We start from the raw sequence: 25675 nt of genomic DNA on the forward strand, positions 1-25675 counted from the left end.
AGCCCCTAACCAACAATGCCGTTTTAAAAAATGTATAAAATAAATAAATAAAAGTAACAAGTAATTAAGGAGCAGCAGTAGAATAACAATAGCGAGACTATACACAGTGAATCTTTGGTTCATGTTCTTGTGAAGAACATGAACTGTTAAAGGAAGCTAACTGAAACAATAACAAAGTGGTCACCCCGCCTCTGTTTCGGTAGAAAGCTGAGTGTTGGACCTGGAGAAATGTAACCACGCTCAAATTAATAGAAAGAGCTATGGATGCAAGAACTGACTATCCATGATATCAAAATTACATTTTTTAACCATGTTCTGAAGCTATAAAGGGTTTGTTGTTTACAAACATTGGAGTTAAACAAGCTTATATGTTGGGTTCTCATAGAGTGTGACAGTTGAACTAAGCTCATGAGGCATTTATAAGTTATATTCAAGAATCAATGGGTATATATCATTAATTTATAAGTGCAAAAATGGATTTAGCAACTAAGGATTCTAGCTTAAAGTAAACAATTTCTGCCAAGCAGACCTGTTCTTACATGGCATTCAAAAACATATATTGTGTGAACATGTAACAACAAGAAACTGCTGAACTGTTTTAGGAAAAAAGTATTTATTTGTTTATTTACAAGAATGGTTTGGACATTTGATCAAAATAAGGAACTTTGGTTGGGAAGAGGGAAAGATTGGGAGTGGTCAAGGTTTCAGTTTCTGGGGAAGCTCAGAACATTGGCTGGGTTTGACCCTGTGTCCGTCCATTTCTAAGTTCTACAATCCAGATCAGACAATGAGCGAGGGGAAACAGGGTGGGAAGAAAGGTCACACACAGTGGATCATTGATGGATGGAAATCTGGGTCACTTTCTGCCCTTGTGAGAGCAAATGGGCACAGTTGTGTATCAAGACGGGGCCTGTATGCAGTTCCAAGGGAGATGGGGAAAGGATGGGAGGCTGCTTTTCAGCCTTGCCTACCCCAAGGACCCCCATGTTTGCGACGGCAGGATCCCAGCAGAGTCTCCAGAGCCATCTTTACAAATGCCTGGAAATTATTGCTTCTCTCCCTTCGGCTGTCCTGCGAGGGGACGGAACACAGAAATAGACAGAGGTCATGCTTCTCACATAACAATGGGTAGTGATAGCCAACTGTAATTCATTTGGTCCAGCTCTCTCCAATCATTTTGAGAGCAAGGACTGGATTGAGTTCACTTAAACTTAGAAAACGAAACCTTGTACATGAGGCTGTTTTAAAGACCATGATGCTCCTACCCTCGGTCCTAGATTAGTCTAATGCTTACCTCCTTGCTTTTTGTTATCATCTCCTTTCTGATCAGCTTTCTTCGGTTGCTCCTTAGGACTCTGAGGTTGCTGTGGAGATTAAATGGGGGGAAATTAAATTTAGAGAAACTCAAACTTGAATGTCTAACTATGTCTAACTATGTACTGGTTTCTTGTTCTTACCTTAGTAGCTGATTTCTTGTCAGATTTGTTACCTGCAAATGATGAAAGAATGTTGATTTATTCGTCTTTAGAATAACTGTCCCCTTCATGATGTTCCAGGTAAGAAGAGGGTGCATTTTCTTTTCAATTTTGCAATAACGTTCACATAGTCAAGTCAATTTATGACTGTAGGGGAGACTTAGGGAATTTAACACGTTTTATATTTTACTGAGTCCAATTGATCTAGATGGATAGTCCCAAATTCATCATTTAGCTTTTGACAGTTCATGAATAGAATAAAACACAAATATAGCATTGGCCTAAATTCACTACATTATACACTGCCTTGAGAAAAGCCTTTATATATAATTATTTATTTTCTATAAAATAATAATAATAATATGCTATAGCCTAATACAAATATATAGGCTACATGAAAGCATAAAAACTACTTTAGAAATACCTTTTGTTCCGGGCATTTTGGCTGTGCTCCAAAGTCTGTGTGTAATTTAGAAAACTCAGTGCTTATATGGCGTCCAAATCGCTCATTTATGGCTCCAGCACCTGAATGCTCCCTTCACCGGGGCCCCTTCGTGAAAGAGCGCAGGGAAAAAGCAAAGAGCCCCGTCAGCCGCGCGAGAGGCACACTGTCCTGCGGGCCTTTGCTGAGCTCAGGCGAAACGTCTGAGCACGCGACCCAAACTCATAATCCCACCATTGTATGGACGATGAGCTGTGTCATTGTCCTCAAATTGTCCTCATTGTCCTCAAACAACAATAAATTGTTTTGTCATAGGCTATTATTTTAGCCATACTGGCCTACATAGAGATAATATTATGTATATGTATTATTTATGTTTTTGCTTTTGAAGCACTTTTAGATTGTTATGAAAAGCGCTGAAGTCTAATAAAAAGGATGAGCAGGAGCACAACCAGATAAATGACTTTGTGTAGAGGTGCTGACTAACGGTGAATAAACTGTAAGCTATAAAAAATAAATAAAGAGAGTCCACATTTTATATATAAACTCCTAGTAATTTATTGGGTAAACCACGAATGTTTCGGCATCACTGCCTTCTTCAGTGTAATGTCACGAATGTCTATATAACCTGGTTCAAGCAAACAGTGCAATTAGTGCCACCAATGTCAATAGTGAGGGTTGTGCCATAATTATTAAGTTGATGAGAATTAATTGAGGGAAACTGTTAAAAGACAATAGTTTACAGCATGTTGAGTACACTAGGCTATTATTATCATATGGCAACATAATGAGATATTTTACATCATATTAGCATCAACATACATACATTTAATTGTTTCCAATTTCATAATTTTTTTTGGTTACATGTAATCTTTTGGTTCAACCAGAATGCATAATAGGCATCATCAAAAGGGGAACATTGGGTGTAAACTGATAAACTGTAGAAAGAATATATTCATTTATCAGACTTATTGATTGAAAAAGGAGAATTGTTCTTAAGGGCCTGAGATCAAAGTCAATATTCAGACCACTAGGGTTCAATGTTTTTTTTAATCCAGTAGGCCTCCCTCTGTAGTAATAGGATCTCGATGTTACCTCCTCTCCTTGGTAGAGTAACATGCTCAATACTTGTGTTTTGAGGGAGGAGATGGTTAGTTTCAACAAAGTGAGCTGCTTCTGAATAGTTAGTGTTCTTACACCTGATTGAGCTGCGGTGTTCGGCTATGCCTTGTTTTAATTGTCTTGTCATTTATCCTATGTAGGCTTTCCCACATGAACAGGTGATGAGAGAGATTACTCACTTTGTCTTGCATGAGATGATACACCTAACAGGGAGTTTTTTCTTTACCTGTATGTGGGTGTCTGAAGAAGGATGTTTTTATAGTGCTATTGCACTGTGCACATGAGCCACATTTGTAATTCCCATTTGGAATGGGTGTCAAGCACAGGAGGTTGGTGGCACCTTAATTTGGGAGGATGGGGTCGTGGTAACGGGTGGAGCAGAATTGGTGGAATGTTATCAAATACATTAAACACATGGTTTCCATGTGTTTGATGCCATTCAATTTGCTCCATTCCAGACATTATTATGAGCCGTCCTCCCCTCAGCAGCCTCCACTGGTGTAAAGAGTGTCTGAGAGGTCAGGTCAGATCTCACTAAGCTATCCCCAATATTGTTTTTCTTCAGAATATTCACAAAGGAAATGGACAAGTTCATATAGGGCATGGGGAAGACAATTAGGGATAAAACTCTTCAGATGGTGGTGCTAATGAGAGACAGTGGTAGACCATACAGGTTGGTACTCAGGGTGTGGTGTGTTGCGGTCAAGGTCTCCACCTAGTGATGAAATACAGAAGTGGAACCAGTAAAAAACTATTGGAAAACTGGGCAAGCTTTTGTAATGACCTGACTAGATCATAAATGAACAATTGTCCAGACAGAGGATTGAGTTTGCGAATTGACGGTTTATTAAACCAACTTTACACAGGCTACTGTTTGGCCGTAGCCCACGCCAAATAAATGACAGATAACCCACAAGCCAATCGTGACCTTCTCTTGTGAAGCCCAGACGTAAAGAGAGAGAACAAAGGCTAAACCTGGTCTTAACTTCCAATGCTCCAACCCCCCTCCACGCCACTCCGCCAACCGCCAGGATGCCCGGCATCAGAACATTTCAGGCATTCCCGTGATTGGCAGATAGCAGGTTGATTGACATGTCGGACCCCGCGAACACTGGGTACTGGTCAGTACAACACAACCACCTACTAGCCTAACACATAACACACAGCTGTCTGTGCGGGTCGCTACACTTTTTTCAACTACAGTAGGTGTAATTGATATACAACCATTACTATATAATACATGTTGAATATGCTGGGTATTGGAAAATAAACAACAGAGCTAAGCAAAACTTGGGAAAAAAACACAAAACGCTTAGGCATTTCTTTGGGAAATGCCCTATTTGCCATGGTTTCCTGGTTTATTAAAGACTGTACGAACTCTGCGTACATACATTTTGGCGTACAGACGTATTATTTGATTTGTAATTCATATTGATTGCGTTTAACCTGTTTGGGCTGCAGGGGCAGTATTGAGTAGCTCTGATAAAAGGTGCCCATTTCAAACGGCCTCGTACTCAATTCTTGCTCGTACAATATGCATATTATTATTACTATTGGATAGAAAACACTCTCTAGTTTCTAAAACCGTTTGAATTATATCTGTGAGTAAAACAGAACTCATTTGGCAGCAAACTTCCTGACCAGGAAGTGGAAAGTCTGAAAACGATGCTCTGTTCTAGGGCCTGCCTATAAATGGGCATGATACGTATTAGTATACATGCACGTCATACACCTTCCACTAGATGTCAAGAGGCAGTGAGAGAAGAAATTGAGTGTTTATCTTGGTCTGAGGTGGAATAAATCCTCTTGGAATGACGTGTCACCCATTTCCTGTTTTCTGGAAAGCGCAAGGATGAACCTGGAATTGCCTTCTGGAAAGCTGTCGTTATAGGCGACTACTATCTCCGGCTTTGATTTTATTTGATACATGTGACAATATCATCGTAAAGTATGTTTTTTCAATATAGTTTTATTAGATTATTGAAATTTTTTCGGGACGTTAGGCGTGTTGCTTTGTCTGCGTATGTTCAGGAAGGAGAGCTTCGCGCCACTTTGCTAGCTTTCTGTGCTAATTGACTGGAGAAGAGGACGTTCTAAATCCAAACAACGATTGTTCTGGACAAAGGACCCCTTGTACAACATTCTGATGGAAGCTCATCAAAAGTAGGACCCATTTTATGATGCTATTTCATATATCTGTCGAACTGTGTACTATTAGTTTTGCGCCCAGGTTTTGGGCACTCTCTCGCCATAACGTAAGCCTTATGTCGTAATGAAGTTATTTTTAGAATTCTAACACTGCGATTGCATTAAGAACTAGTGTATCTATCATTTCCTATACAACATGTATTTTTTAGTCATGTTTATAAATAGTTATTTGGTCAGAATATGTGAGTGTCAGATAAATATCCGGACGTTGTGGGAAAAAGATGCTACGTTAGCACAATGTATAACCACTGATTTCAGCTCTAAATATGCACATTTTCGAACAAAACATAAGTGTATGTATAACCTGATGTTATAGGACTGTCATCTGATTAAGCTTATCAAGGTTAGTCAAAATTTATATAGCTTTTGCTGGTTTGTTACGATCGCTAACTTTTGCTGCTGGGAAATGGCTTGTGTTTCTGGCTATTGTGGTAAGCTAATATAATGCTATATTGTGTTTTCGCTGTAAAACACTTAATAAATCGGAAATATTGTCTCACAAGATGCCTGTCTTTCATTTGCTGTACACCATGTATTTTTCAGAAATGTTTTATGATGAGTATTTAGGTATTTGACGTTGGTGTCTGTAATTACTCTGGCTGCTTCGGTGCTATTTCTGACGGTAGCTGTGATGGTAGCAGCAATGTAAAACTGATTTATACCTCAAATATGCGCATTTTTCGAACAACAATGACCAAAAGTGTGGACAGCTGCTCGTCGATTATCTCATTCCAAAATCATGGGCATTAATATGGAGTTGGTCCCCCCTTTGCTGCTATAACAGCCTCCACTCTTCAGGGAAGGCTTTCCACTAGATGTTTGAACATTGCTGCGAGGACTTGCTTCCATTCAGTCACAAGAGCATTAGTGAGGCACTGATGTTTGGCGATATACCTGGCTCACAGTCAGCATTCCAATTCATCCCAAAGGTGTTTGAGGGCAGGGCTCTGTGCAGGCCAGTCAAGTTCTTCCACACCGATCTCTACAAACCATTTCATGTATGGACCTCACTTTGTGCATTGGGGCATTGTCATGCTGAAACAGGGAAGGGCATTCCCTAAACTGTTGCCATAAAGTTGGAAGCACAGAATAGTCTAGATCTAGAATGTAATTGTATGCTGTAGCGTTAAGATTTCCCTTCTCTGCAACTAAGGGGCCTAGCCCAAACCCTGAAAAACAGCCCCAGACCATTACGCCTTCTACACCAAACTTTACAGTTGGCACTATGCATTGGGGAAGGTAGCGTTCTCCTGGCATCCATCAAGTCCAGACTTGTCTGTCGGACTGTCAGATGGTAAAGCGTGATTCATCACTCCAGCGAATGCGTTTCCAATGCTCCAGAGTCCAATGGCAGCGAGCTTTACACCACTCCAGCCAACGCTTGGCATTGCGCATGGTGATCTTAGGCTTGTGTGCAGCTGCTCGGCCATGGAAACACATTTCATGAAGCTCCCAATGAACAGTTATTTTGCTGACGTTGCTTCCAGAGGCAGTTTGGAACTCAGTAGTGAGTGTTGCAACAGAGTGCAGACATTTTTACACGCTTCAGCACTCGGCGCTCCCGTTCTGTTCGTTTGTGTGGCCTACCACTTTGCGGCTGATCTGTTGTTGCTCCTAGACGTTTCCACTTCACAATAACAGCACTTACAATTGACCGGTGCAGCTCTAGCAGGGAAGAGATTTGATGAACTGACTTGTTGGAAAAGTGGCATCCTATGATGGTGCCAAGTTGAATGTTACTTAGCTCTTCAGTAAGGACATTCTACTTCCAATGTTTGTCTTTGGATGTGTCTGAAATAGCCGAATCCACTAATTTGAAGGGGTGTCCACATACTTTTGTATATGTAATGGAACTGAGTCATGACCAAGGGCTAGCATAGCTGTTTTCACATAGTATAAGCACTTTGAAGCCGACGTTCGTGAGCAGTCTCATAGACTAACTGGGTCGGTTAGCAAGTTCGTTTTGTGGCATCTACATAAAACATTTCGGCCCCGTTTCTGTCTTTTGTCATTGATATTCTGTGACTAACAATGTAGCTGTCGTTATAATAGGGCAACCCTTTAACTTTAATGTCAAGAAGTCAATCGCTGGATCGTGTCTGTTTCTACCTGTCCTGTTATGACAGAGTAGCTACCATCTGGAACAAAAATTACATTACACTGTGCCCAATGCTGGCTTTCTTTGCCGCTGTAGCTAGATCCCGTGATCAATGCCGCTGTAGCTAGATCCCGTGAGCAATGCCGCTGTAGCTAGATCCCGTGATCAATGCCGCTGTAGCTAGATCCCGTGATCAATGCCGCTGTAGCTAGATCCCGTGATCAATGCCGATCTAGCTGACAGTGTTCTGTACCACACACTGGACTCAGGAGGCCAAATTGAATTAGCCTTCATGTAGCTTACTCCCCTACCATTATCTAATTAGCTGTGCTGTTTGTGTTGATAGGGATCTGATATCTGCCCTGGCCGTGGCATCTTCTCTACCTTGAATGTTTGTGGAATGGCTGCAGTTTGGCAGCAGGTGTTGGCAGTGGATGCAAGGTAAGTCTCTAATTTAAAGAACTGGTGGCACAGCATGGCCTCAGAGTACTGATACAAACAAGTCTACTGATACAAATCTTGCATGGATTGCTGTCTAGGGATAGCCTGGTTAAACCAAACTGACCGCTGCTGAAACAATGGTGAGCGCAGTCGTTAGTCTGGTTAAACCAGGCTAGCCAAGGGCCTTGATTGTAGTAAAACTGCTGTCAGCATGTTTGTATTAGTGAATAGTATACCTAATACTTATACATCAGTCCTCAGTTCAAGCAAAATGATCTAGAGAGGTACAAAGTGAGAAATTACCATTCAAAGATCCTACTGTAGCTAATAACTGTTGTCTGTCTCACTACCCCCTTCCCGTGATCCCTTCACAGATACAATGCTTACCGCACACCTACGTTCCCACAGTTCCGCATGCAATACATCCGCCGGCGCAGCCAGCTGCTCAGGGAGAATTCCAAGTGTGGCTTTGAGCCGGGGCTGCGCAGCCAGCTGCTGGGCCTGCGCTACGGACCCCTGTCTGAGCAGAGCAGCTTCAGGGCCAGCAGTGTGCGCAGCTCCCGTACCACACTGGACCGCATGGAGGGCTCGTGGTCACGTCGATCGGTGAGCAGAGGCTCCTACCAATTACAGGCCCAGATGAATAGGGCAGTCTACGATGAGAGGTAACCCCAGCCACTCCTTACTGACCTTCATTCATCCTTTAGTCTCTTTTTTCTTTTGAAACACTGCATTGTTTCATCTTTATAAGCACAGCATTTCAATGAGTGATGGTCAAATGTGTAATAAATGATTCTTCCTGATTGGAAATGTTGGTTTGTTTGTGCCTACAGGCCCTCAGGTGCCAACCTCTGTGGCAGAGGCTAGCCGTGCCATGGCCGGGGACACCACTTTGAGCAAGAACTATGCTTTTGCTGGCATGCACCACATATTTGACCAACACGTGAACGCTGCAGGTGAGTGGAAATGACAGTGTGATGGAAAGATATCAATGCAAGTACCGACATATTTCTGTGTCTTATTCTCATGTTTTGTTGGGTTCCCTCTTCTCCTCTAGTTCCACGGCTGCAGTTTGCTAACGATGACAAGCACCTCCTAGCCTGCTGCTCATTGGACAGCACCCTGTTCATCATGACCCTGTTCTCGTCCCCGCCCAGTGTGAAGTTGATCCTGAAGGGTCACGCAGGTCCCGTCACCGACTTCGCTTGGTCCCTTAGCAACGACGTCATCGTGTCGACGTCAAAGGGCGGGGCGCTGCGTATTTGGAACACGGAGGATGGGAGGTGTATCCGTGAGGTCAGAGACCCTGAAGCCAGCGAACTGCTCTGCTGCACCTTCCAGCCCATGAACAACAACCTCACAGTGGTGAGTCATAGTAAAAGCGTTGTCTCTACAATGGCCAAACTCTCTTCATTACGGCTTCCGTGACCTTCACCAATGCTCCCCCTGACCCCCTGACCTCTGTTCTGTTCTCCAGGTGGGGAACAGTAAGCACCTACTGCAGGTGGTAAACATCTCCACATGGAAGAAGGTGAAGGGAGGTTCTAGTAAGCTGACAGGACGGGTGCTGTCTATGTCCTTTGATGCCCCTGGGAGGATCCTGTGGGCCGGGGATGACAGGGGCAGCATATTCTCCTTCCTGTTTGACATGGCCACAGGTAGACTGAGGAAAAACCTCCCTGCTTTTTATGAATAATTAGTATGAATTCATTTTATTTATAAAGCGCTTTATCAACCCAAAGTACTAGGCCACAAGTATAGGAAAGTGTTGTGTGTGTCTAACAACTCTGAATTTCAATCCACAGGGAAGCTGACCAAAGCCAAGCGGCTGGTGGTGAGTGAGGGCAGTTCCATCTGCAGCATCTCTGCCCGCTCCTGGATCAGCAGAGAAGCCCGAGACCCATCCCTGCTTATCAATATCTGTGTCAACAAACTGCTACTCTACAGGTCACACACACAGAGAGAGGCTCCATTAGTTATAATACAAAGACTTACAAATGAATTTAACTGTCGTAGTTTCATTAACTGCTGCATTTTGCATTGGAACGTGTATGTAATATCAGTGATACGTACTTGTATGCTATCGCATAAACGAGGAAAGTGTGATCCACTCTGTGCACTGCATGTTGAGTTTGACTGGTTCTGTGACCCTCTCATCTTTACAGGGTGGTGGATAATGAAGGTACTCTGCAGCTGAAGACGAGCTTCCCCATCAAGCATGGCACCCAACCCCTACACAGCATCTTCTGCCCTCTCATGTCGTTCAGACAGGGTGCCTGTGTTGGTATGAGCCTCACTCACACTGCCTTACTCTCTGGTATAGATATTAGAAACAAAAGTGCACCACACTTAGGAACATCAATTGTGTACTGGTTGTCAGTACATCACCTCACTGAAGCCAAAGATAAAACATTCAACCCCGTTCACACCAGTATTCTCTCTCACTTGTCTCTCTTTCCTGTGTTTCTTTTTTCCCTCCCCCTTTTCTCCTCTTTATTACAGTGACTGGCAGTGAGGATGCCTGTCTACTTCTTCGATGTGGAGCGCAACACTAAGGCCATAGTCAACAAGCTGCAGGGTCACGGTGGCCCAGTGCTGGACGTCAGCTTCAACTGTGACGAGAGTCTACTGGCCTCCACAGGCATGGTCATCATCTGGAGGCGGGAGCAGAAGTGATCAAACAAGATTAGGACACCTTGGTATAGAGCAGTAATGAAGCAGAATAATGAAATATTCTAATTGACAGCCTTATTTATTCCAATAAGTTCTGCATTTGCCTTCAAGCATTTCCCATATGTTTGACTTTGATGTGTCAATAACCCATCATAGAAATCAGTATTGACAATTCAGAATAACTACTGCATCAATAAAGACTGATCAAAATTATGAGACCTCAAAACATTTTGTGTGTTAGTATTTGCATTAGCCTGTGTTTGTCATTGAAGTCTTGCTGGTTGCAAATTACTATAATATATTTATGATATGCACATACTGAATAAAATAACCACTGTACATCACACAGAGAGTTGCTTGTTTTGTTGAATTGCTAGTGTTTATTACAATGTAACCATGTGTAAAATGTTTGTTTTCCACGGTTGAGCTACAGTAGAAGTCTATTGGTCATTTGGGCTTTCAATCTAAAATCGGATCCACCCAACCATTGGCTAGCGAGAGCTCCTTGGATTTTGGCAGTGAAGTACAGATGGCAGAATATTTAAAATGTAATGTCCTAAATTCTAAATAAAGGTTGGATTTGGTTTACTTTCCATCTGCAACAACAGCTGTGCTGTGATAAGCACGCATTTTTAAATATAATATATCAAGTTGATTAGCAAAATGGTGATGCAACACATTTTATGATATATTTGAAGTTAGCCTAGCTAGCTTGTAGCTAGTTAGCTGCACCTTGTTTGATTTTCTTTAAACAGTAATGAATATAACTACCATCGCATTTAAATAGTTAGCAACCTAGCTATGCACATACAGATTGAAAACATAACTAAATGGAGTCGTAATGATAGTTCCTGATCGGAGCGAGCCATGTGTTGCTCTTTGTGTAACTGGCTTGTAACTCACTGCTGAGTGCCAAGTTGCGAGCCAGTTGGAGACACTCTGTCGTCTAGAAGGGATTGTGTGATTGGATCTGGGGGTCAACAAGAGACAAACGCACGACTTCGAAGTGTAGTACCTGTGACTACAAGAGGAAACTTGTTCCTGGAAGGAAAAGAGCCAATCCAACGGGAGTACCGAAGGTTAGAACAAATTCTAACTATCAGTGATGGAAAAAGTACCCAATTGTCAGACTTGAGTAAAAGTAAAGATACCTTAATAGATAATGACTCAAGTAAAAGTGAAAGTCACCTAGTAAAATACTACTTGAGAAAGTCAAAAAGTATTTGGTTTGAAATATATTTAAGTATCAAAAGTAAATGTAATTGCTGAAATATACTTAAGTATTAAAAGTAAAATTATATATAATTTCAAATTTGTTTCATTAAGCAGACCAGATGGCACGATTTTAATATATATATATATATATATATATATATATATATATTACACACGGATAGCCAAGGAGCACACTCCCAACACTCAGACATAATTTACAAACAAACCACCAAGAGTTAGATGCACTATTGTAAAGTGGTTGTTCCACTGGATATCATAAGGTGAATGCACCAATTTGTAAGTCGCTCTGGATAAGAGCGTCTGCTAAATGACTTAAATGTAATGTAAATGTATTTGTGTTTAGTGAGTCTGCCAGATCAGAGGCAGTAGGGATGACCAGGTATGTTCTCTTGATACGTGTGTAATTTGACAATTTTCCTGACCTGCTAATCATTCAAAATGTAACAAGTACTTTTGGGTATCAGGGAAAATGTATGGAGTAAAAAGTATATTATTTTCTTTAGGAATGTAGTAGAGTAAAAGTTGTCAAAAATATACATAGTAAAGTACAGTTACCTCAAAAAACGACATAAGTAGTACTTTAAAGTATTTTTACTTATATACTTTACACCACTGCTAGCTATGCTATGGTTTGATTTTGGTAGTTGGAGATTATATTGATCCAGCTTTAATTTATGTAATTTACAGTGCTGGTAATGTCTGACTGCCACTGAAAGCATCCATCTGTAATCGAGAGAGAACTGCTTCCCTGTTCCAACCTCTCCGGCCTGTATATGTATATGTGTCTTCCAGAGGGGTTGGGATAAATAGAAGTCACATTTCCGTTGGACCTTGTGTACAATTGGCCAAATAAAGTGATTTTAGGAGATGTCTACTTTGTCATAGGGGCACCAGAGTTCAGTCTGACTCCTTGTCAGCGGCTGTTTTTTTCCTAGGAGAGGGAGCTCTACCTGGTTAAATGTAAGGGTTACCCAGATCACATGAACACCTTGGAGCCAAGAAAAAAACTCAGGTGTGTGGAGCTCCTACGTCAGTTCTAGGACGATGTCTTCCTGGAGCTGCAGAGACAGAAAAAGACTGTGGTCCCCAACCGGGTTTGAACCAGAGCTCTCATCTTACCTGGAGCAGAGAGCCAGGCATCGGCAGACCCTGCAGAGGTGGGAGGCCCAGATCAACAGTGTCGGGGGCCTCACCAAATGCATCCTGGTCATCAACCGTGTGGACCTGGAGGGCCCTCCAAAGAACTTTACCTACATCAACGGATACAAGGTGTGCAAGGGCTCGTGTTTCACCAGTACTTTGTATCCAAGACATGTTTCAACTGTAGGGATGCTACCCTCTTTATCACTCAGTCTAGTATGTAGCAATCTCTCCTAGGTGGGTGAGGGCATTTCGGTGACAACGGTGGCAGTGGGGTGCGAGTGCACCAGCTGTTTGGAGAACCCTGTGGGCGGTTGCTGCCCAGGAGTATCGGGCCATGGCTTTTCCTACAACGAGTATGGGCAGGTGAAGATTAAGCCTGGGGAGCCCATCTATGAGTGCAACCAGAAGTGTCGCTGTGGACCAGGCTGTCCCAACAGAGTGGTACAGAAAGGGATCCAGCATACCCTCTGCATCTTCAAAACAGACAACGGGCGGGGGTGGGGCGTACGCACCTCTGAGCATATCAAAAGGCATTCCTTCGTCATGGAGTATGTCGGAGAGTTAAGAAAAGCAACTTGGATTATAGAGATTATTTGGTGCACAGTTAATATCACTGGCAGCTGTCACAGTTGACAATCAAACAACATACTACTAGTGGTTTTCATTATCTCATGCAGCACTGTGTGTATCCTGGCTGTATTACAGCCAGCCATTATTATGGTTGTTCTCTGTTGTGATTGGCTGTGTTGTGTTCCATCCAGGTCATCACTAGAGGAGGCAGAGAGGCGGGGTCAGGTCTCTGACAGACAGGGAGCAACGTACCTGTTTGACCTGGACTATGTTGAGGATGAGTACACTGTTGACGCTGCTCGCTACGGAAACCTCTCTCACTTCGTCAGCCACAGTGTGAGTGGGGGAAGGGAAACGTACTGGTATGGGGTCAACTCCATTTCAATTCAGTTAAGTACTTGCTGAATTGAAAGGGAATTGACCCCCAACCCTGTATCTGATACTTATCAAAGAATTTCACATTTGAGAACACTTAATCATTAGACCTATCCTTTCCTGACATCTGTCCCAAAGTGCAACCCGAACCTGCAGGTGTACAATGTAATGTATTCATAGTCAACCTGGATGAGAAACTACCACGCCTGACTTTCTTCTCAAACCGTGGTCTCAGTGCTGGGGAGGAGCTCACCTTCGACTACAATATGCAGAGTAGGTTTCATCTGGTATATCATACTGTATATCCACAGATCACTGAAATAAAAGATGGAAATACAGTCGATTTACATTTTTGAGAGGATACAAAATGGAACATTAATGAATATGTCTAAATAGAGCTGGTGGTAAGGTTAATGTAAGATTCAGAATCCATTTAGGTTGTAGATATGTGATATCTTTAAACGGGTTGCTTTGGGCTTCCTGAGTGGCGCAGCAGTCTAAGGCACTGCATCGCAGTGTTAGAGGCGTTACTACAGACCCGGGTTTATTCCCGGGCTGTGCCACAACTGTCCATGGCCGGGAGTCCCATAGGGCGGTGCACAATTGGCCCAGCGTCGTCCAGGTTAGGGGAGGGTTTGGCCGGGGGGGATTACTTGGCTCATCAAGCTCTAGCGACTCCTTGTGGCGGGCCGGGAGCCTGCAGGCTCACCCCGGTCGCTAGTTGAACGGTGTTTCCTCCGACACATTGGTGCGGCTGGCTTCCGGGTTAAGCTGGCGGGTGTTAAGGAGTGAGGTTAGGCATGTTTCGGAGGACGCATGACTCCACCTTCGCCTCTCCCGAGCCCATTGGGGAGTTGCAGCGATAAGACAAGATCGAAATTGGGGAGAAGAAGGGGGGGGGGGGGGGGGGGTTGATCCAATAGATGTGGAGAGAACTAAGATGGACTCCAATTTCAGTATGACTGGATCACCTAAAAAGGCCCACATGTCTGGATCACCTAAAAAGGCCCACATGTCTGGATCACCTAAAAGAGCCCACATGTCTGGATCACCTGAAAGGGCCACATGTCTGGATCACCTAAAAGGGCCACATGTCTGGATCACCTAAAAAGGGCCACATGTCTGGATCACCTAAAAAGGCCCACATGTCTGGATCACCTAAAAGGCCCACATGTCTGGATCACCTAAAAGGGCCACATGTCTGGATCACCTAAAAGGCCCACATGTCTGGATCACCTAAAAGGCCCACATGTCTGGATCACCTAAAAAGGCCCACATGTCTGGATCACCTAAAAAGGCCCACATGTCTGGATCACCTAAAAAGTGTGTGCGCATGGAGTGCAAGTGTGAGAAGGACAATTGCACGACAAAGAATAATAATTAAGTTGATTTTGTTCCAGTAGTGCCATCATGACAATTAAACGTTATTTCTGGCATTTTAAATGGACAATGTAAATATTTGGTGTGTTTTAATATTCAACCCTATTTCATCAAACACTATTCATTCGGGTTGGGACATTATGTTTAATTTGTTTGTAACCTGTTTGCAGTTTTTCTTAGTTATTTGGTTTTAGTATACAACACTAGAATCAAATTGTGTGCCATATTTAAAAAAACATAAACACTGTCTCCCATGAGTGTACAGCGCCTTGCAAAAGTATTCATCCCCCTTGGTGTTTTCCCTATTTTGTTGCATTACAACCTGTAATTTAAATGGATTTTTATTTCATGTAATGGACATACACAAAATAGTCTAAAATGGTGAAGTGAAATTCTAAAAAATAACAAACGGAAAAGTGGTGCATGCATACGTATTCACCTCCTTTGCGATGAAGCCCCTAAATAAGATCTGGTGCAACCAATTACCTTCAGAAGTCACATAATTAGTTAAATAAAGTCCACCTGTGTGCAATCTAAGTGTCACATGATCTGTCACATGATCTCAGTATATATACACCTATTCTGAAAGGCCCCAGAGTCTACAACACCACTAAGCAAGGGGCACCACCAAGCAAGCGGCACCATGAAGACCAAGGAGCTCTCCAAACAGGTCAGGGACAAAGTTGTGGAGAAGTACAGATCAGGGTTGGGTTATAAAAGAATATCGGAAACTTTAAACATCCCACGAAGCACCATTAAATCGATTATTAAAAATTGAAAGAATATGGCACCACAACAAACCTGCCAAGAAAGGGCTGCCCACCAAAACTCACAGACCAGGCAAGGAGAGCATTAATCAGAGAGACAACAAAGAGACCAAAGATAACCCTGAAGGAGCTGCAAAGCTCCACAGCGGAGATTGGAGTATCTGTCCATAGGACCACTTTAAGCCGTACACTTCACAGAGCTGGGCTTTACAGAAGAGTGGCCAGGGAAAAAAAACATTGCTTAAAGAAAAAAATAAGCAAACATGTTTGGTGTTCGCCAAAAGGCATGTGGGAGACTCCCCAAACATATGGAAGAAGGTACTCTGGTCAGATGAGACTAAAATTGAGCTTTTTGGCCATCAAGGAAAACGCTATGTCTGGCGCAAACCCAACACATCTCACCACCATGCTTCACTGTGGGGATGTTTTTCATTGGCAGGGACTGGGAAACTGGTCAGAATTGAAGGAATAATGGATGGTGCTAAATACAGGGAAATTCTTGAGGGAAACCCGTTTCAGTCTTCCAGAGATTTGAGACTGGGAAAGAGGTTCACCTTCCAGCAGGACAATGACACTAAGCATACTGCTAAAGCAACACTTGAGTGGTTTAAAGGGGAAACATTTAAATGTCTTGGAATGGCCTAGTCAAAGCCCAGACCTCAATCCAATTGAGAATCTGTGGTATGACTTAAAGAATGCTGTACAGCAGCGGAACTCATCCAACTTGAAAGAGCTGGAGCAGTTTGCCTTGAAAAATGGGCAAACATCCCAGTGGCTAGATGTGCCAAGCTCATAGAGACATACCCCAAGACACTTGCAGCTGTAATTGCTGCAAAAGGTGGTTCTACAAAGCATTGACTTTGGGGGGGTGAATAGTTATGCACGCTCAAGTTATCTGTTTTTTAGTTCTATTTGTTTGTTTCACAAAAAATTATTTGCATCTTCAAACTGGTAGGCATGTTGTGTAAGTCAAATGACACAAAAAAAAAAATATATATTTTATTTCCAGGTTGTAAGGCAACAAAATAGGAAAAATGTCAAGGGGGTGAATACTTTCACAAGCCACTGTAAACTTTTCATTTGATGTAATTGTCTGCTGTACAATTTGTACAAAACTGGCATGTGTTGAAAGTTGAAAGGTGTGTTTTTAATATGTATGAAAATGCAGACTCTTCCATGACTTTTTGGATTAGGAGCCGTTGATTAGTGATGGGGGTGTATCGATAGTTCCATATTGGGATATTATTTTTGCTGATATAAATCGTATCCTTTTGACAATATTGCAATATTCTTTGCTCTAGTTGGCTGTACCTGTACCAAAATGCCAGCAGGTTCCCATCATAGCTTGTTCTCCATCTTCTTTTTAGATAGGGAGCTAAAATGTTTTCAGCACTTTTATTTCCATAACTGATCAAAACTCATTTTGCAATAAAATAACATTATCAAATCGCAATACATATAGAATCGTGAGAATCTCAATACATATCGTATTGGCACCTAAGTATATCGTATCGTGAGGTCCCTGGCAATTCCCAGCCCTACCGTTGACAGAGACATTTTAAAGAGCTTTCTTGTGACTGCAGTTCAATAGGCTGGTTAAAACCATGAATTACACAGTTGTAGGACTGTCATTCATGTGTGAAGCCTCACATTCATTGTTGGATATACTCTGTCCCCTCAGAGGTTGTGCTGGGTTGTTTAAGTCAGACTGACAAAATTGTAGGACCTCTTCCCAGTGTGAGATCTTATGTCATTTGACCAGGGGCCGTAATCCATATGTATCACGCGTCTCAGAGTAGGAGTGCTGATTTAGGATTAGTTTTGCCTTTTAGATCACAATTAATAAGATTACATGGAGGGAGGGGGGGGACCTGAACTTAGATCAGCACTTCTACTCTGAGATACTTTGTACATACTGCCCCAGACTTTCCCTACAGGATGTCATTCAGTGGCCAAAGCTACACTGTATATTGAGCATTACTAGGTGATCTTGGTCCAAATCTTTCTGTAAATAAAACATGCCTTTTTCTTAAGAATGTACAACTGGCAAAATAAAATTAATATTTTATTATACCAACTGTATGTTGAGCTCAATTTGTGTTGTGTTTCTCAAATTGCTAAGAATATGGATCCCATAGCAACTGACGTCAGCAGCCAGATCAAAATGCATCAAAAGTAAACTTTATTGGTGAGTGGGGAAAAAACAATCCCTTTAAATACTGTACAACAGGATATCTTAGAAAACAATGCCAGACCCCTCTAATATTTTTAAACCCCATTTCACTTCTCAGTTGGTTTTTCAATGTCAAAACATTTGCAAACTTCAGTCTGGGAACCATAAAAAAATGTTGTAAAGCATGCTACTTTGTTGCTCTCTGCCTTTAGAAATGGTTGTCTTTGAACAAGGGAATGTTCAGACATATTTAAGTCAAATCATTGGCACTGAATTCCAAACATTACTCTTGTTTAAATTAGTGAATGTCATTAGATTTGTATGATTATTTGGAATATAGAAGGCACAAACTTGTGCCCAGGTTATATTGGTGGTTCCCTGATGGTTAAAGATGTTTTTTTTAATCATATGGGTCCTATTACAATTCACATGAGATTCTTTCCAATCTAGATTCATTATCCATTTGCAGCTGATGATAACCTATGCTTTGCTTTTTTTGGTGACAGTTGCAATCCCCTCCATTGAACTAGAGAAAATCACTGTTAATAGTTTTGAAATTTTCAGCCATATAAATGAGAATCTATGGATAATGTTAATTACCAAGTATTACTACAAACCTGCTTCTCATACTGCATGTACACACGATATGTACATTACATATGAAACAAAGTCATAATTAATTTGCAAAAATAGTAGCATCTGATAAACATTATCTTTACCAAAAAAAAGTCAGATAGCCATTTCAGTATAATACAAACAAAACACACCGATCCCACCACCATCACTCGATGCAGTAGAGCAGGGGTGTCAAACTCATTTTGCCCCAGGGCCGCATTCGGTCTTCAACGAGGTACAGAGGGCCGCACTGAAAATTGTTTATATTTCCTCTGCGTCAAAATAGTCTATCCATATATTTTTCTTTTTCCCCGATGCTCCCCACGGGCCGTATGTTTGACACCCCTGCAGTAGTGCATCATGTGATGGTGAACACCAACAGCTCATGGCGGTGCAGCTGTTGGTGTTGTCTAGTCCTGCTGTAGGTGGGCAGGTGGGCCCTCAGCACTTTCCTCAAGTCCTCATTGAGAAGGAGGCAGATGATGGGGTTGACCCCTGCCTGGGCGAAGCTCATCCACACTGTGATGGAGAGGTACCTGTGTGGGATGGAGCAGGACTTGACAAACACCCTCCAGAAGCAGGCCATTATGTAGGGAGCCCAGAGCACCAGGAACAGCAGGGTGACGATGTAAAACATCCTGCCCAGCCTCCTTTCCGTCCTCACCTCCTCCATGCCCATCAGACGCCGATGCTGCTGGTTGTGCAAAGTCTGCCTGATGCCAAGCAGGGTGGGGGGCATTGGGCCCCGGCCGAAGCCTGCGATCCAGTTGGCCGCTGCCTGGCCCGTGGCTCCTGGTCCATGAAAGGTCCAGTTCTGGCTGATGGCCGGCACTAGCTGGACAGGCTTCATCTTGCGGTGCTTGTATTCAAACAGCAGGAGTTTGGCGTAGAAACCGTGAGTGGCCAGGACCACGACGGCCAGCATGAGCATGAAGCCCAGAGTGTCATTGGTCTTAAGGTAGCGGTGCTCAAAAATGCACTGGTCCTCGTCTTGAATGAACTTGTACGTCCCCACGTCAAAGACGGGTGGCGATGCCATGGCGATGGCCAGAGTCCACACCATGCAGATGATGGCAGCGCAGGTCCAGACTGTCATGCGCTTGGTGTAAAAACGGTGATGGGCAATGGCCAGGTAGCGAGTCACAGCCACACAGAACAGCATGAAGGCAGCGTGAAAACAGAAGAGCACAGCCAGGAAGGCCACCAGCTTGCAGCTGAAGGTACTGTAGGTCCACGCGGAGCTGTTGTGGACAGACACCAGGACGAAGGGGAAGCAGGCAGCAGAGCGGACAACATCAGCCAGGCACAGGTCCAGCAGGAAGAAGTAGGGGGCCTTGTGGAGGGCCCGGTCTCGGAGGACCAGCAGAGACACCAGCAGGTTGCCCACCAGGCTAACACAGAGGATCAGGCCCAGGAACACCAGCTTGATGTAGGCGGACACAGCTGCAGCCGAGATTCCTTCACTGCTGCTGGTGCTGATGCTGCTGGCCCTTTGTGAAGCCAACACTGCCAGCAGGCTGCCTGGTCCATCAATGCCAAAGATCTGGGTCTGGTTAGACATGCCTCCAGCTCTGTGATTCTAGGGGCGGGGTGCTAGGGTGATTCTCTACCCCTTCTCTCTCACCGACCGATGCCACTCTTCCGCCTCAGGCAGCCCTCCTCTCGTCCGTCCTGGTGGATGTCTCTGTCCCACTTACAGGGAGCTGTGAGGATCCTTTCTACATAACAGACTCATTTGTCCTTTCTCCATTACATCCAGCACCTGTGAACAACGAAACAGACAGACAAAATAAGACAGTGCATTAACACTCACTCCAGGAGGGCACATTTATCCATTTACCAGAGAGCAATCATCTGCATAACAGGCCGTCATATGTTTTTCAGACCGATTTAGATGCATAAAAACAACAAAGAAAATAAAAACATGGCTTCTCAGAAGCGTGTGTTGGGCAACAGTGAAGATATCTCCGCCTTACTGTCTTTCTATGGCTGGGATCAAATCAGCAGTTCTCCAGCATGCCAGCTCCTTGGCTCTCTCAGTAATTACCTTGCCCGTTGCTAAGATACAACAGCTCACATACTTTGTGCAAGTGTGGGTGTTTGAGTGCATGCATGGGGATGTATAGGGGATGGAGCAGAGCAGAGCACAACCAAGCAGATCAAATAAGACAGACAGCATTAGCTTCCAACTAATTCACATTCTAAATGTGAAAATAGTGTTTGTGCCAAAAAAAGTGTACTCCATATTGATCTTGTAATTAAAACGACACTGTAAATGGAAATTAAATTATCATTATAGCTGAACAAAAGAGTTGGGAGGCAGATGCGGGTTTCTGAGCGTGTCTGAGAGTGAGTGATTCACCTGTTGACTTCAAGGAATATAAATGATTCCCTAATATTTGAATACACAGGCCTCCCAGACTGGGAGGTCTTAACATAATAATAATATAACAAGGAAATGTCTACATAGCATGCAGGGAATTTTCTACACATTTGAATACCCTGACTCAAGCATGTTTCAACTTAATTGTAGAAGGAGCAGGTACCATAAAGAAATGTAACTAACTAGGCCACGGGAATTCATTGTTGTGCCCAGCGAGCAAATATTCAGCACAATGGACAGCGCCACATCAGCGCGAACTAAAACAAAGGATTGATCGCAGATTTCAGCACCACTGTCACTGTATAGAGCCGTGCCCAGGAAACTCATGATAACAACGCACCTGTTAATGGGGCTGGGCCTGCATGGAGGCACTAAATACATTGAAGATTATTGCAATACTGCTCTCATCACAATTAAGACTGTGTAGATGCATGTCATCTTAATCACATGCCTTGGCTACTAATGACTAGCTTTGATAAGAGACATATTTCTGCATGAACACATCACTTCATCACTGCATTGACTCTTGACCTGTTTTAAGTAATGCCCTGTGAACATCCAGCATGGGAAAGAGATATAAGGTGCATCGTCATGTCACATTTAGATTATTTGCTTCATATACAGAAATAACTTACCTTCGATTTCTGGGATACAGTGTTGGAGAAGCTACAATGTTTCACACCGGAAGAAAATTAAGAAATGAAGCTACACTAAAGCTACCGTTAAGAAAAATGTAGTTTACTGAACTAAATAAAGTTACTTTGAAAAATTAGTTCATGACAGCCAAACTACAAAAAATTATATCTAAATCTGAAATGTCATAGACTACAAATTGCAAGACAGATCACTCTGGAGTCAGATGTTAACAGGATGTGTGATTTAGCCTGTTACACACAAAAACTACGTTTTAAGTGAGAATTAGGCAGGTCTAATGCTGAAAAAGAAAGTAAATTATTGCCTACTTCACCCATATTTTCTTGTTTTTATTGCAAAAAATGAAGTGTGTAGTTCCAGTAGTTAGCTGCACCGCTACATGGCAAAAAAATACTACTGAAAACACTACCAAGATTTTTATTTAGTTCAACTACCACCAAGTCACTGCAAAATGTAGTTAAATTAGTTGAATTACATGCAGGCTTTAGTTCACTACTCCCTAACACTGCTAGGATATGTAAAGATGCGGGAATCCTCCTTCATAGAAGCGTAACTGACATTGTATGAACACATTCTCCAGTCAATATTGAAACCACCACACTCAAGATAGGCTATGTCTGTCCTCTCTGAGCGATTACACAATTGGGTTGGGCCACAGGTAGCATAACGTTTACTGGGCCTCTTAAGCATAAGTTTCACACAGACACAGACCAAAGGACGTGTCACATTTTCGTTTCCATAATTTCATGTCATTTGCACTATCATCGGGTAGGCTATTGTTGCGTCAGATCCGAGGTAAATATAGTCTAAAGACAATTTAGGAGAGGTAACAGTAACAGCACGTAGGCTAACCTCTATAGCCTGCAATACAATCTTCCTCTATATCGTCAGATCCAAATCTTAGATATTCATACCCATAAACGTAAATTGAAATATCGAGTTTCCCTCGACTAACGTCTTGACGCCCCTTGACGCATATCCACAGTCTTCAAAATAACCTCGATTAATCTCTATTTTCATGATGTAGAAGCAAACGCTGTGCATTTATTTACCCAGTAATTTGCAGCCAGTCTGTGTTGTTGTCCGGTGAAGGTCCACATTCCATGTGTCTGCCTGGCGGACGATGGGAGCGCATTTGATTTGTCATAGGCTATTGAAAATGACAAAAATGTACATTCATATCGCATTTCTAGTCAACAAAGGTACGGTCAAAATAAAAACGTTTGGATGTTTAAATTAATGATTTTAAAGTAATCCCAATTAAATGGCTGCGTCTGCCTTCGTGGATGCTGTTCGCGAGGTTCATCAGTTCTATTCCACTCGGTACCCTTGCTCGTTATTGTTATTTTATTGTGTTACTATTTCCTTTTTATTTAGCAAATATCTTTCTTACTTTTAACTGTGCATTGTTGGGGATGGGCTCGTAAGTAAGCATTTCACGGTAAAGTCAACACCTGTTGTATTCGGCGAATGTGACCAATACATTTTGATTTAAATTTGATTTGAATCACCTATCAGAATCATAATAATCTTTATTTGCCAAGAAGCCACATTTGCATGTACCAGGAATTCCCTCTATATGTAAAAGGTCAAATGTCATGACGTCGGAATGGCAATGCACTGTGACCTTAAACAACCTGGTCTCTATTCTGTACTTATATTAGAGACACACCATTTACATTTTGTATGGTATGTATTCATTTGTGATTACAATTCGTATGATATGTTAAGTATTGCAATTTGTACAATACCGTGAAACGTATATTAATAGCCTTGGCATTCATTTGCTTATTAAATCACTGAACACAACAGGTGCTTATTAGAGACAAGCTTCTGTTTGAGCCAGGCGTCTATTTCCCGTCTATTTCCTATTTGAGCCAGGCGTTTGTACTCCCGAAGTTGTTGACTGTTGTTGTGCTTGCCAGTTAGCTAGCAGTTCTCAGCTTTTAGCAGCCAATGGCTAGCAGTTTCCTACTGACAATAAAAACAGATGATTGTCATAATTTTGAGTCATTACTGAATTATTTAATGTAACAAATCAAACAATAAACCTTGAACAATTAATTTAGACCTGGCGTTTATTTGTTTTTTATTTGTTGAAATGTGTGCAGTTGCCTAGCTATTAAAATGGACAAATGTAATTTAAGTTTTACGATATGTTACAAATTTGCAAAATATATATGTTACGAATTCCAATTTGTTGTTGCTAATGTTATCTAGGTGGCTAATGCTAACGTTAGCTAGATGGCTAATGTTATCTAGGTGGCTAATGCTAACGTTAGCTAGATGGCTAATGTTATCTAGGCTAGGGGTTAGGGTTAGGTTAGGAGTTAAGTTAAAGGGTTAAGGTTAGGTTTAGGGGAGGGTTAGCTAAAATGGTTAGGGTTAGGGGAAGGGTTATCTAAAAGGGTTAGGGTTAGCTAACATGCTAAGTAGTAAATTATATAAAGTGGGACATGATGAGATTTGAACACGCAACATTTGGGTTGCTAGACTTTCGCATTATACGACCACTCATTCACCTTGTCCAACCACCCTCCCTATGTTTTTGCCTTAAGTAACCTTCTGTCTTATGTAACCATACCATACGTAACATATCATACTAATTTGAGTGTCCCGGATTTAAATTTACTATGTTACGTCTAGTCTATGAGACCAGGCTGCCTTAAAATGAATCAGTACTGAATAATACCTATGTAATTTGGCCCAACAGTAATTATAAAACACATGAATAAGAGTTTCTTTATTACAATTAAAATATCATAAAAATTAGATCCTTTATAGCTGCACAAAAATATTGTAAGTTAACAAGCATTATCCAAAGAGTGTGTAGCTCTCTGTGTAGTTAACCACAACATTCGCTGGAGGGCAGATCTGTCCTGTTTTTTGTATTTTTCAGCTGTTAAATGAATTGCTATTTTGCAGAGGGGGCATAGCAGCAGGAAATAGGGGTGCTGAGGGTACTGCAGCAAAAAAACTTTTTTTTGTAATATACATTAACAAAAATATATATTTTGGGTGAAAATATATATTTTTCACAAAAGTAGTGCAGTGGGCCTTTACTAGTATTATCGGATGATATAGACATCTGTAGCGTGGGCAAAAAAACATTTTTTCAGCAACTCTGCTTAGGCAAAAATAGGTCGTTATATAATTAAGAACAGTATCTTGCAGGATTCAATAGTTGGAATTGTAAGAGCTTTGACCTGTCCCTTCCTCTGGGATTGTCATTCTCATGGAATCCAGACAGAACAAGACCCTGTCCTCAAACATTTACACCAAAAGGTGCAAAGACACAAAACATCCACATCAAATTAAATATATTTATTGATCAAATAACAAGGAAAACAACCACTTTTTGTGCAGTATTAATTTACCATCCTTACAAACCCATTAATGCAAATGTGCATTACTGTCATGCACATAGCCGGGTCATCTAGGTTTGTACCTAGACTTTCCATCACCATGAAGAAAAACTACGCACAATACAGTAATTGAGCATATTGAGACATCAAGTGGTTTGGAATGATGTGATGTGGCTCAGATGGTAGAACATGACACTTGCAATGCTAGGGTTGTGGGTTCAATTCCCATGGGGGATCTCACTATTGTAAGTTGCTCTGGATAAGAGATACTACACAAAAAAGTTATGAATAGACCATTTCAGTTTTCACGAACAGTAGAATAAGTTGCATTTGCAAAGTATTTCAAGAAACTGAAAAACACACAATACCAGTCAAAAGTTTGGAAACACCTACTATTCAAGGGTTTTTCTTTATTTGTACTTTTTTTTACATTGTAGAATAATAGTGAAGACATCACAACAATGAAATAACACATATGGAATCATGTAGTAACCAAAAAAGTGTTAAACAAATCAAAATGTATTTTATATTTGAGATTCTTCAAAGTACCCACCC

The 25675-nt window shown here is 42.0% G+C and overlaps 1 protein-coding gene, 1 long non-coding RNA gene and 2 pseudogenes across 3 annotated transcripts; 2 read left to right on the plus strand and 2 right to left on the minus strand.

Moving 5' to 3' along the window:
* Positions 1 to 594: 594 nt before the first annotated feature.
* On the minus strand, positions 595 to 2090 carry LOC139542478 (uncharacterized). The gene is made up of 4 exons (XR_011668506.1): positions 1900 to 2090; positions 1458 to 1489; positions 1295 to 1364; positions 595 to 1071 (listed from the first exon to the last, which is right to left on the minus strand). It is a non-coding gene; the product is annotated as an uncharacterized lncRNA (long non-coding RNA).
* Positions 2091 to 7736: 5646 nt separating this feature from the next.
* On the plus strand, positions 7737 to 10480 carry LOC139543252 (WD repeat-containing protein 13-like; annotated as a pseudogene).
* Positions 10481 to 10855: 375 nt separating this feature from the next.
* On the plus strand, positions 10856 to 15741 carry LOC139541840 (histone-lysine N-methyltransferase SUV39H1-like; annotated as a pseudogene).
* A 2348-nt stretch (positions 15742 to 18089) lies between these two features.
* Positions 18090 to 23199, minus strand: LOC139542479 (probable G-protein coupled receptor 173). 2 transcript variants are annotated; one of them, XM_071347938.1, is made up of 2 exons: positions 22808 to 23199; positions 18090 to 20480 (listed from the first exon to the last, which is right to left on the minus strand). In XM_071347938.1, the coding sequence occupies exon 2, from the start codon at positions 20277 to 20279 to the stop codon at positions 19077 to 19079; it is 1203 nt and encodes a 400-aa protein (XP_071204039.1). In that variant the 5' UTR covers positions 20280 to 20480; positions 22808 to 23199; the 3' UTR covers positions 18090 to 19076. The 2 variants fall into 2 exon arrangements, with proteins under 2 accessions (XP_071204039.1, XP_071204040.1); XM_071347939.1 differs by lacking the exon at positions 22808 to 23199 and adding an exon at positions 21737 to 22779.
* Positions 23200 to 25675: the final 2476 nt, after the last annotated feature.

The sequence above is a fragment of the Salvelinus alpinus genome, chromosome 17 (genome assembly GCF_045679555.1).
Source record: "Salvelinus alpinus chromosome 17, SLU_Salpinus.1, whole genome shotgun sequence".
In the NCBI taxonomy this organism is placed as follows: Eukaryota; Metazoa; Chordata; class Actinopteri; order Salmoniformes; family Salmonidae; genus Salvelinus; species Salvelinus alpinus.